General features: G+C 36.3%; 2 protein-coding genes across 4 annotated transcripts in view; one reads left to right on the forward strand and one right to left on the reverse strand.

Moving 5' to 3' along the window:
- si:dkeyp-73b11.8 (BPTI/Kunitz domain-containing protein) overlaps positions 1–2542 on the reverse strand; it is a 40833-nt gene extending 38291 nt beyond the window's left edge. Inside the window, exon 1 of one of the 2 annotated variants that reach the window (XM_052120133.1) lies at positions 2425–2538. In XM_052120133.1, the coding sequence (XP_051976093.1) occupies positions 2425–2497 (73 nt within the window). In that variant the 5' untranslated portion in view covers positions 2498–2538. Of the gene's footprint in view, positions 1–2424 lie in introns of both variants that reach the window. The other variant, XM_052120135.1, reaches the window with a different exon arrangement.
- A 2221-nt stretch (positions 2543–4763) lies between these two features.
- The window catches only part of ca12 (carbonic anhydrase XII), a 28106-nt gene continuing 19456 nt past the window's right edge, over positions 4764–13413 (forward strand). For both annotated transcript variants that reach the window (XM_052120125.1, XM_052120124.1), the window contains exons 1-2: positions 4764–4938; positions 6365–6385. In XM_052120125.1, the coding sequence (XP_051976085.1) occupies positions 4884–4938; positions 6365–6385 (76 nt within the window). In that variant the 5' untranslated portion in view covers positions 4764–4883. The remainder of the gene's footprint in view (positions 4939–6364; positions 6386–13413) is intronic.

The following is a 13413-nucleotide window of genomic DNA, read 5'->3' on the forward strand; positions in this document are numbered from 1 at the left end:
TACAGCCAAGTCCCAGCCTTTCTGGCAGAGGCAACCAGATTGCCAGCCACAATGGCCTGATACTTGGTGGAATTCATTATGCCATCTTAATCTTAACCAGTGCCACTGGACCTCTGGGATTAAAACAGCACCAAAACATCACTAACCCACCACCATATTTCACAGTGGGTCTAAGGTGCCTCTCCTTGTATGCATCTCTGTTTCGCCGCCAAACATGCCGAGCTGTATCTGACCAAAACATTCAATTTTGGTCTCATCTGACCAGAGCTACTTCTTGCAGTCATAATTGAAGTGACATTTGGCAAACTCCAAGCACTTGCGTCTGTGTCTTGGGGTCAGAAAGAGCTTTCTTCTGGCAACCCATCCATAGAGCCTGTGGTTGTGGAGGTGGCGTCAGATGGTGCTTTTGAAACCTGGTGACTCCCACATGCCACCAAGGCCTGCAATTCTTTCACAGTGATTCTTGAGGAATTTGTTGCTTCTTTCACCATCTTCCTCCCTATCCTGGGGGGCAAAATGCATTTGCGTCCTCTACCCGTGAGGTTTTCAACTGTTCCTTGTCTTTTGAATTTTTGAATAATTGCCATGACAGTGCTCAGTTGTATATTCGATCGTTTGTGGATCTTGTAGCCATTACCAGATTTGTGAAGGTCTACGACCATCTGTCTCATTTGAACTGCCAGTTCTTTTGTTTTCTTCATGGTGTTGGATGACAAAGGGATATTTCATGCGTATTACCTAATTGTTTTACCCTAGTGAAACAGGAAGCGATGGCTCAATATAGTTCCTTAAGACTTAGATAGAGATTTAATTCCTGGTTTAATTTTGGTAGATGCTATTTACAAAAATCTAGAAGGGTGCCATTAATTATGAAACCTTGATTTGGAGGACATTGATTTTTTATTAAATCAATAAATTATTTTGGTTGGTTCCACTGAAACATTAATAAATTACAGTATTTCTCACATGTTGGTATTTTGAGTTTATCTCAATAATTATATTGTTTATATTTTTTAAACTATCGTTTGTGAATTGCCAGTCAGGGGTGTCAGTAATTTTGGATTCCACTGTATGTTAACGATTAATAGAATTTTTTTTTTTTTTTTCATTTATTTATTTAAGTAGGGACCATGCACAATTTTTAACATAAAATGTCCATTTCATGTATTGTACGGATTTAGCCAGAGGCTATTTTTCATCCGTAGTCCCCAAAACGAGACAAAGCTAACAAAACATTACACAAACAATACCTATATTCACATACAATACATACATACACACATACTGTCAAGGCCATAGAAAAACATTAATAAATCAAACAATTTAACTACAACAATCTCAATTCTACACCTGAACAACTTAACTGAGATTAATTGTGGCTCACAACAACATGATATGGTTTCATTTGTACAAATAGTAATAAGGGCATGGGACAGATGTGAACTCATAAGTCGTCTAAGTATGTACAATCATTGCTACTTAAATACAAACATCAATTACTGACGACTTCTTAGTTATTACTGTACTTAAATGTGCTGCACAACCAATGTGGTAGAAAATGTTGGGCAGTTAATAACATGTCAATGGCATAGTGTATGCAGTGTTTACGAGAGAAATCTGAAGTGTCCATGCCAGGCTGGTTGTGTGTATATTCTGGAGCTGTTCTGTGTACTGAGTGGTTTTACACAGCTTTTGTTGAATGCATAAAGTTGTTGTAGCTTAATGGACCTCTGAATTGTGCCAAACCAAGTCACTTAAAACAACACATCATATGCCAAAACATCATGTCTGTTTACTCATTTTATATGTGACTAACACATTTTGTGTATATTATGCAAATGCAATTATTCTTCTCATATCTGTTTTGTTTAAAGAAATTGAGATATGTGACATCACCACATTGCAAGATTCATACTTTTTATTCTATAACCATATAAGAAGACCCTCTTCAGCTGTAAGCTACAAATACTTCCTCATTTGGGGAAAAAGTAGTACCTTAATGGCAGTTATGTCCCCTCCCATTGGTCCAGCACGGCAAAAGGAGTTTCTATGGTGTGGTGGGGACACCGTAGATGGTTAAAATGATCAAATTTGCTCATGCTTGTATATTTTCATTTTACTTTATTTCAAAACACAGAAAAAAAGAGGATTCAGATTTGTTTTAGTATTTTCTTTAACATTGGGAATATTTAATTTCCTCCTATTTGCCCAATTGTTTTCAATAACAGTTTGCAATGCCGAATGGCTCACAAGTTCATACTAATAATCACCCAAAATATTATTCAGAGCAGAACAGAAAACAACACAGTTAAGTAATGAGGAACAAATGGACCAGATTTAAATCAAACTCATAAAACAAATGATTCAGTTCAAACGATTTGTTTTCTATAAATTGTGTTTTGACAAATAAATGCAAACACTTACCTGGTTTCACATTTTGGGCCTGTATGTTGTGGTACAGAGCAAAAATGAACAAAACTATGGCAAGTTCCCTCATGATGAACCACACAGTCGTTTGAACGTTGGTGTAAATGGAGGGTTGGAAATTACAATAAGAGAGGGAAGGATGTTTTGCCCTTTGTACTTTGTCTTGATAAGAGCAATAAACTTTAAGGAGGGGCAACATGCTTGTGTTACTATAGATTCACAGTGTTATTGCTCTAATACCACGACTGCACAGCACTAAGAAAAGATGGAGCCATATCTATGCCATGAAGACAGTGATATTTCAAAACATATGCTGTTATAATATGTTCATAATGTTGCTTTAAGAAATCTGATGGTAATTTAGCTACAGAAGGAAAAATTGATTGAACAATTAAGACTTCCAATCCCAAAATAAGTGACTAATATTGGAGAACTCACATGATTATTCCTGAACACCTCACTGTGGGGAATTATTCAGAGGTTACGTGTCAAAATAGTATCTGGCATGATGCCAGTATGACGCTCCACATATTCTGTGACATTAAGGTTCATGTTTCAGCACTGGCTATACCTCAAAGTGGAAAAGGTTCAATCGACAAATCCAAATCTGTCTACAGCATGTTTACAAACAACAAGAAAATAGAGTGGTGAATGCAAAAACGTGTTTGGTGTGAACGGCTCTTAAAGGGATAGTTCACTCAAAAATTTAAATTCTCTCATTATTTACACACCCTCATGCCATCCCAGATGTGTATGACTTTCTTTCATCTGCAAAACTAATATTTTAAGAAGAATATTTCACCTCTGCTGGTCCATACAACGCAAGTGAATGGTGACAAAAACTTTGAAACACCAAAAATCACATAAAGGCAGCATACAAGTAATCTATATGACTCCAGTGGTTAAATATATATCTTCTGAAGCGATGTGAAAAGTGTGGGTGAGAAACAATATTATATTAATAATATAAAATCAATATTTATGTCCTTTTATAACATGAATCCTTCTCCATGCCCAGTAGGTGGAGATATGCACAAAGGAAGCAGTTTGGCAAAAACAAAAGAAGAAGAATGTGAAATTTGAGATTGAAAGTAAAAAAGAACTTAAAGCTGTAAGCGATTTTAGCATTTTGAAGCTTTCACGTGAATCAGACGTTGAATTAATCATGCCCCCTCATTCCAAACCCGCCCTCCAAAGATAGTTTTGAGACCAAAACCGAGCAAAAGAGAAGCATTGTTTGTTTCTGTGGCTGTCAAATTCAACAGTGCCACAATAACGCCCTCAACTGACAAACATTATGAATCATAGCCTCAATGATCTGCTTCAAATATAACAATGTGAGAACGAACAAAATGATTGGCATGTGAAAAGCGTTAATGTCCGTGGACACATTTTGTTTCCTGTTTACAAAGTCTACAGCTGTCACAGAGACCGTTCATATATCTCAGGACACTAATTTCATTAATATCTTTAAGGGAGTAAGACATTTTTTGCATACACCACCTTTAAATATTGATCTGTTTCTCACCCACACCTATCACATCACTTCTGAAGACATGGATTTAACCACTGGAGTCATATAGATTAAGTTTATGCTGCATTCATGTTCTTTTGGAGCTTCAAAATGTTGGTACCAATTCACTTGCATTGTGAGGACCTACAGAGCTGAAATATTCTTCTAAAAATCTTTGTTTGTGTTCAGCAGAAGAAAGAAAGTCATACATCTGTGATGGTAAATGATAGTAGGCTAAATGATGAGAGATAATTTCATTTTTGTTTCAACTATCCCTTAACTATTTTCACTTAAATTAAGCTCAATCAACAGCATTTGATTGATTACCTGGGTAAATCTGAGTTCCTATGTAAGACACGAAGCTGTTATTTACGTTGTCCGTTGGCTTTCGACACTCCAATGGATGTCTTTTGAAATCTAGCTAGCTGCCTTCAATTTTTGGCGCCTAAAGGGTATGTTCACATAGAAACGTCCATGCGGTGAATGCTAGACGCAGTGCTTCAAACGCAGGTGTGTCGAGACGTGTTTTAACACTTGAAGTTCTTTTTACCACACAGCGTATTAAACACCCCAAAACAACACTCAGTCTTGCGCATATTTATATAGGGAAACAATAGAACTTCATCTCTTAAAAACGCTTCTCGAGTGACCGGCATTCGTTGCGCTGTGTCAAGCTATTTTTAAGTCAAGAACGCGTTTGGTGTGAACGGCCCTTAAGATTCCCAAACGGCTTTCTGGGTGGACAGCTCTCTTGGTTTTGAGACGCATGCAGCCACAGACGTATGAAGTCACAGTGACCAAGGGGGAGAGTTTTGAGGGGCTGCTCTGTCATCGCGCTGACGTCATTGTATAACACAACGAGTGGACCTTGCTTGATATAAAAGCCGGTTCAGAAAGCTATGACAGGAGTTATCATCAGGGGCGATTACTGAAACTCTCAACAATGACATTTACACTGTTTTTCATCATACTGATCGCGTGTCCTATTGTCTCCATGGGTAAGTTTATTTTGAGATTCCAGAATTTACATTAGATGACACTTTATAATAGGCTAACTTCCATTAATATACATGATATTATACATAACAGCCCAGCCCTACATACAAGTCTTAAAACTTAAAAGAAAGGAAGTTTTAAAACTATTTGAATTAACATTAAGATGCTGTAATCATCTTTGTTCATGCTATTAATTAAAGTATAATCTTATAGAAATAGGCTATATACCATATTTAAGTGAAATGGTTTGTGGTTATATTACTTTCTTATGCATATTAGTGTCTGCTAGTATTTTATAAATAAAATAAAATTCAAAGAACAGAAACAGTAACAATTTCATTAACATTTTGCATCACTTTTATTTTTCAATATCCCTATTGTGTCATATTGGTGTAGAAGCTGTGGGATTTGGGTGGGAAAATGAACTATAAATATAGTACAGCAGACTCCTGTAAACTCATTTTAGTATTGTTAACATTATGAGTGGGTAAATGCAGTTTGCATAAGGGAACATTAGAAGTAAATTAAGAAAAGGTAAATGTAAAATCATGATTCTTAATTTTAAACTTGCTGAACCCCAAACTGCTCTGCATTATAATGGAGATTTGTGAGGTCTGGGTAGGACCTCAAATGACCCTGTGAGAATTCAAACCCACAGTTGAAACATTTGTCATGCTAAATTAGCACCCAGGTGCTGACTGAATTGAAAGGCTGATATCTTGTCTGTAGATCTTCCCCAAATTGTCAGGTCAAGAAACACCAATTGATCCACAACAGCAAGGAACATTCTTTTTTTTTGTCTTACAAATTGCTGAGAAGATTTTGGCACCTTCTTGTTTGGGGCTATATATCCTGTGCAATTTATATCTTTTTGTCATCACTGTACTTTTAAGACACTAGTTTTATGTATGTTGGTTATTGTTGTAAAAAAAAAAAAAAGAGTTTGGTATCATAATAAATACATTTCATTTTTCAGCTTCATTCATCTTACACAGCATTTGCATGCATTTGTATTTTCATTAATATAAAAAAGTTACGCATGAACAAAATTCATTACTTAATCTTTAGAGACATTTCTTGACTTTAAATGACTTGCTCTTTAGCATTTTAATCAATGGCTGATTATACGCACTCCGTGGGTCCTTCATTGATAACAGACATCCCTGAGAAAGACCAGCAAGAGTCTGGCTCAGGCTGTCGGTCTGATTGAAAGTAGCCAGAACTGATCAAAGCAGCAGGTTACAAATAGAATGGTGTCAAGCTGAAATGGAAAGCTTTATCTGACTGATTGATGGCTGCAGATGTGTCATTCCTTTAGAACTGAATGAAAAATTTTAGGGCAAAAGGGCTCATTTCTTTCTAATCCATCCTTGACTTATCAACATCCTGTTTCAAAGCATTTAATGTTTATTTCCCTCTCTTTTTCAGGGGCGAAATGGACATACAATGGTAAGTAAATTTATGATCAGGTCTAATTTTGTGACTCAATTTTTTTCGCAGCGCTGGACAACGTATTTAAAGGAATAGTTTATGAAAGGAATTTTCTGTCATTAGTAATACAGCTCCATTTGTCCAAATCAGACTGACATCACAGTGAAATTGGAAACAGTAAGTCTACTTTAGCTGAAATCGCTCTGTGCTTTCCGAAATGTGAAACAATTCCCCAAGTCGCCAAGCGGTAAGTTTTGTTGGGTGTATGGGCACACGTGAGCTCCATTTTCCAGGTGAAATGTCCACGGAGGGGCGCCAAAATTGAGTTGTTAAGCAAGTTGTTTTCAGCTGTACAGGATGTAAAACAGTGAAGAGGAATGCATATAGTATAAACTGAACTCAAAACAAACACAAACATTTTCATCGTACCACAGAGACACAGGGTTTACCGTTTTTGAGAAAAATGAATCTATGAATGGCTTACTTATATTTGTGTCTGCATATTAAGCAGGGATAGAAGTTATTGGAACACTTTATTGTAAGTTACATACTTCAGTGTTAAATATGCTGGCTAAATTTGGAATGCTGCTTTTTAGTCCTTTTTAAGCTTGAGAGCTCTTATTCACTGTATGTTTTCATATATGTTTTCCCTGGAAGAAATTCACACAGGCTTACATTTTGGGTGAACTGTCCCTTTTAACATACTGTAGGGGTTTGACTATGACTGATTCCACTGAGATTACTTTAGCTGTGAGTAATGTGAGTTGTAGTGTCTATCCCAATAAAGAAGATGTGCCGTAGTCTTCAGCTTTGCAGAAAAGATCATCTGGTCATCTGTTACAGAGACCAACAGTACGTGCTCTTAACACTGCTGTGGAGCTTTTAAATGCGCAATCATAGCTGCTGTTGCAGTGTTCTGGTCTGCTGCCTGCAACTTGGTAACCAAACATGGTTCTGGTTACTATCCTCTTGAGTCAAGCCTATTCCTGGACAGACTTTTTAACTGTTATCTTAAATCATCCCAAAGTGCCATACCAGTGTGGACATGGAAACCATATTTGATATTTGAATTTATCAAAGTGGATATGTACACATACACATTGTCACTTTGTGCATGTTTAATGATCGCATTACCATCCGATCATGAAAAGATAAAGTAAGCCCTTTCAATACTACTTTAAGACAAATCCAATCACTCATAACTTCACCCAGAATGCATTTTTGCATCTGTTTACAGTGTTTGTTTTTTTTGCTGTGTTTTTTCAGCGTGTGTTTTTTCAGCATCTCGCTGAATATGAGTACCACATTGTTAAATTGCACGGTTAAGTTAAAAGAGCTTTAACTTTTAAAAACAGTGAGACACCTGAATTCTGTTACATTTGTTGGTCTAGCTTTTTTTAACGCAAAAACGCAATCTGTCTGAATGAAACTAAAGTGCCCGAAGGTGACAAAGAAAATGCTGCACCTAACATCTGTTGTCTTTTGTAATACAGTCATCGAAAGTATTTTCGCCACCACCTATCACTAGTTATTATGAGGCACATCAAGTGTGGCAAAATTTTGCTGCCCAATATTAGCATCATAGAAGTTAATGTTGTTATATTTGGAAATAGTGTAGGAACAGTAGATCAGATGTATCACACTGTCAATTCAAAAAGTTCTGATTCTGAAATCGGTCTGTGTCTACCCAAAATTAGGACCACTGCCCCCGGTGGCCAAAGCTTGAAGTGTTATTCAGGGGAAATTTCCACAGGATGCCACCAAATGCAAGCTTTATTTTTAGTTGATGTAATACAGTCAACAGGAATGCATATTTTATTAACCCTACTCCTTAATCCAAACATAAATGTCATTGGAAGCTGCATGTCGATTTCCTGTGTGAGAACATGAATATGTTGTTTCTTATAAGGAAACTCATGGTGCAGATTTGACCTTGCTTTGACCCCTATTGGCTTTCCTGGCTCAGAAATGATTCCCACTATGCCTGTCATGTCATTCCTGTTACCTTTTCCCCCACGCTCTCCTCGTGCCACTGTCACTCACATGTTCACAGATTGCCTCACTGGCTTTACAAGGAGACCCTCTTGAATTATTTCAGGTTCAAAGAGTTCCACTGAATTACAAGGATATAAATAAGAGTAAAATAAACCTTTTTTTACAAACCTCATGATATAGAAATCATATACTGTTCAGTAGACCTACACTTGCATATGCCAAACTCCTCTGTCAGGAGGGATTCAACGTGACAATTGCAATTAAATTGTTGTGAACATCTTAAATGAAAGTTATTTTGATTTCTTATGCTGGGGTAATAATTTCTAGGCTGGTTTGAGCCAAGATCACTTGAGGCTAAAGGGACCTCAACTTTATAACAAAGCTGTTATAATGGCTTAACTTTGGGAAGAGATTGTTCTTCTATTTGGAATTTAATTCTGATATGTACTGTATACTTATGCAAGGACAATGCATAAGTACTTTTTATCATTCTGTCTTAAATTTAATATGTGTAAAACAGTGCAATTTCCAATTTCAAAATCTGTTATTTATCTCCAATAATGTTCACTTTTCTGTTAATGAACATGGCTTCAAGATTCATGATGTAGGAAAGCAGTAACAGTCTTCTGGCTGATATAGTGGAAGATGAGAGTTTAAGAGATTTAATGCTCATTGCAATTAAATCCAGCCTAAGTGGGGACTAATTATTTCAATTAGTCAAACTCCCACTTAGACTTTGGGAAATGTTTAATGTTACTTGAATTGGTGTTATTTTAGTGCATTTCTATCTTTATACTATGAAAGGCTTTGTTTGGTTTGTGCTGCTGTGGAGTATGTTAAAAAAGTATTATATTGTTACATTTTCTTTTCCATTCTTCTCTAAGATGACACGAAAATAAATATAAATAGTACAAATTTCCGCACTTTCAAAATCTGCGATTAATCATGATTAAGAAATATTATGCGATTAATCGGGATTTAAAATTTGTAATCGGCTGACAAGCACTGCTTTTAACATATTGTCATGTGGTTGCTATTGTGTTCTGGGTGGTCGCTTGGTGGTTCCCAACCAGTTGGGTAAGTTACTCAAAAATGTAATCCACTACAAATTACTAATTGCTTCTCTAAAATTTTTATCGGATAACTGGCCTTGCTGATTTCTTAATTGAAAAAGTCATCACAGTAATAAAAAATAATTACTTTTAAGTTACTTTCTAAAACATTTTTCACATTAAAACATTTTTCTGGTCAAGAATTAAAAATAATGTCTACATATTTTCTTGTTCTTTATTGTCATACACTCAACACCACACGTTTCTCCTCTGAATTACTCGTTTGGTACATATTTCATATTTTAGAATTAGAAACACAAGTAATGTATTTAAAAGTTATTAACTTATTAAATGAAGTCAGGAATCTGATTTTAAAATTGAATGGGTAACACTATTTTTGTATTATTAATTAATTAATTGAAATTGAAATCAGATTACACCCAACACTGATGCTCGCTGTCCAATATCTCTAGATGTTGCTCAGGTCACTCCTTCATTACAAGTCTACGGGATATGTTGCGTTTTTTTTTTTTTTTGTCCACTAAGCAAGATCAAGTCTGAACCCTAAGAAAACTAATAGCACAACAAATATTCTTAAAAGAATATTCCAGGCTCAATACAAGTTAAGATCAATCAGCAGCATTTGTGGCATAATATTGATTACCACAAAAAAAATTATTTCAATTCGTCCTTTTTCTTTAAAACACTATAACCCTAAATCGACTGTATAAACTATAATTTAAACAACTTTACAGCTCAAATAAAACAAGAGTTTTAACAGAGGAATTACTGTAAGTGCTTTTATAAAATTATAAGCTTCAAATAGACCCTGCAAAAATAGGCCCCATTCACTTCCATTGTTAGTGCCTGTCACGAACACAGAGAGCGCCTCCCTCTCCAGTCATCGGAGATCTGATTCACCGCAGTTATTGATCACTAGAACTACATTTCCCAAACACCCGCATACCTAGGTCTGATTACTCTACAGCTGTTCCCTGTTTCCCACGCTCTGTTTAAAGCCACTCAGTTCATTCATTCATTGCGAAGTCTTGTTTGCTCTGGCGACTCTACCAAACAAGTTTGTATCCAGTTTATATTCTAGTCTTTCTGTGTACCGTTCCTGCCTGTTGTTTAGACCCTGTTAGTTTGCTGCCTGCCCAGTTCAACGATTGTTTGCTGCCTGCCCTGATCTCTGCCTGCTCTTGTTATTCTTCTGCCTGCCTTCTACATTCTCTGTTTGCCTGCCATTGACCCTGCCTGTACGACTTGTGTGCTGTTTCCAATAAAATACCGCAGATGGATCCCAACTTGCCTGAGGCTTCATTACAGTGCCTCACTGTAACATTGATTTGTGCTTCTTTTTTTTTTTAAGAAAAGGAGGAATTAAATGAATACATTTTTTGTGGTTATCAACATTATGCTACAAATGCTACAAATGATTGAACTTAACTTGTATTGAACCCAGAATATTCTTCCCCAAGCTGCAGGATTTGATATATTATTCATGTCTGTATCAGGAACGATGTGGGACGAGTTTCTCCACAGAAGTTTTATCCTAGAATTGTAGAGCAAATCTGTAACCCTACATATGAGTAATTATCCTGATGGTGCTTGCCTTAGCATTATTGTATGAAAACACAGAGTCAAGATATATTCTGAGAGGGGAACAACTTGACAAGAGACTAAAGTGATCAAAACAACCAAGCTGTGTTTGAAACACCATGACTGATGGCTCTTCAAACTGGAAACACTGCAGTGTTTGTGCTGCTGTGGAGTAAAGTGCAGATGTTATCATCTCCATCAAACAATGCTCACATGAGTGCACTTCTGTGTGTCTGCTCACCCTGAGAACTCTTGACATTCTCTGCTGACTCGAGCTGACTCAAGGCCTATTTGGCTCTCTTACAGGGGCAGAATGACATCAAAGATCTTACTGCCTCAGGCCCTCAAAAATCTCAGAAAACAGATAGACAACTGCTTCTTGGTTCAAAAAGTATTTTTGCCTTCTTTTGCTTTAAACTGTAATATGAGCCAGTTTGTTTGCAATTAACATATGTTAGCATTCTAAGATAACCAAGTCATCAATGTCAGTCAAGATTATCAGTCAGTACATTTACATGCACAGTTATAATCAGGTTAGCTGTTTTTGCATAGTCAAGTGACACATTGCACGTCACTTCTGACTTTCGGAGCATGTGCACAACGCCTAGGTCATTAGAGCTGTTCAGGTTGTTGTCGAAAAACTCTTTCGCCATTAGCTCACTCTGGATTTTCCTATGGGAATTAATGGGGTTTTTGAACTGAAAATAAGGTCTGTGGTAAACATTACTTGACGATACATGGACATTTTGTTGTACAATTTTAAAAAAGAACACGCCAGCATCAAAATTCACATTTGAGGTATGACAATGTGCCATTTATTTTGTAGAGCAAAACATTTTTATTTTATACATAAGCTGAAAAACCTCACGTTACACTCATGAATGATACCTTTAATTGCAAGAGAGGTGTGCTATTATATGATATTATTTATGTTATTAAGTGATCAAACTAATTAATTTTGCCTGGTTGATGATAAAATGGGCTGTAAAATCACTTTATGCAACCACATATTGGCACACTGGCAACCATCTACAGCACACTAGTATTGTAGTGGCAAGCCCCACTCACATTTTCTTCAGCAAATGTTAAAATCGAGTGTCTTTTGTGCCACTGTATGACCTGCAGATATTTTGCCTTAGGTCTTCTCATTATGATTATATAACTAAGTGACAGTGGTTTTGAGCCACTTGTGTCCATGTAACAGACCTCTGAGGGCTGCCACAGGCATCTGACAGGATTATGATGAAGAAGCTTGTCCCAATTAAAACAGTACTGGACGGTTATTATGGTCATAAAGGGGGAATATGTTTCATTTTATGCCAATTCTTTTCCTGCACTTGTGACATTTTTCTGAGAAATCATGTTGTAGTTTTGCAGCTCTAGGAGTCCAGAAAAAAAAAGCTGCCCACAAAACTATGACTCATGTTGAGCAAAGCATACACAATCTTAATGTGGTGTTTTAAGCTCTGTGTCAAGTAAAAACGGACCTTGACTATTTACAAATCACTTTTCCAGCCACTGTTTCAATGATTGCAGCAATGAAAAGATGGATTGAAATAGGTTATTGAAAATAACTTCATACTGTAGTAAGGTCCTACACATTAAAATTAGTAAATGCATTAGGTATAGCAATGACTAACATTGAACATTTATTTACAGCAATTATTAATCTTAATGTTCATTTATAAATATACTACTTCATATTTAGTTCATGTTAGATCATAATGCAATAACTAATGTTAATGTATACAACTTTTAATATTAAAAATTGATTTATTTGTAGAAATTAACAAAGATTAACACCCCCATTTGCCATTGTTCAGAAAAGAAGGAATTTGATGTAGTGATTCCTCAAAAACGTATGCAAGAAAAGGTATTTGCTGCATTCTTCTCAAACAATTCAACCTTAGTGTCATCAGTTTACAAAACATTTTCCCAGTAGCGCTGTGGGTGTCAAGTTGGTCTTTATCAAACATCAGGTGTGCAGCAATGTTTTTGATGGAAAAGCTGCGGCTTCCTTCATGGTGTCCTGCCATGGACACCATGCCTGTTCAATGTGTTACTTATAGTAGACTCATGAAAAGAGATGTTAACCAGTGCCAATGATTCTTTCCCCTTTTCAAGTCACTCTAGGGTTATTTTTTACCTAATTGAGCATTCTGCATGTGCCCTTTGAGTCATCTTGGCTGGACGGCCACTTCTAGGGAGAGTAGCCACAGTACTAAATCATCTCCATTTATAGACAATTTGTCTAAATGTGGACAGATATCTAAGCTCTTTGAGATAACTTTGTAACCCTTTCCAGCTTTATACAAAGTAACAACTATTGATCGTAGGTCTTCTGAGATCTCTTTTTTGTGACGCATGTTCCACATCAGCAGATGCTTCTTGTCTATA

Source organism: Xyrauchen texanus, chromosome 46, assembly GCF_025860055.1.
Source record: "Xyrauchen texanus isolate HMW12.3.18 chromosome 46, RBS_HiC_50CHRs, whole genome shotgun sequence".
NCBI lineage: Eukaryota > Metazoa > Chordata > Actinopteri > Cypriniformes > Catostomidae > Xyrauchen > Xyrauchen texanus.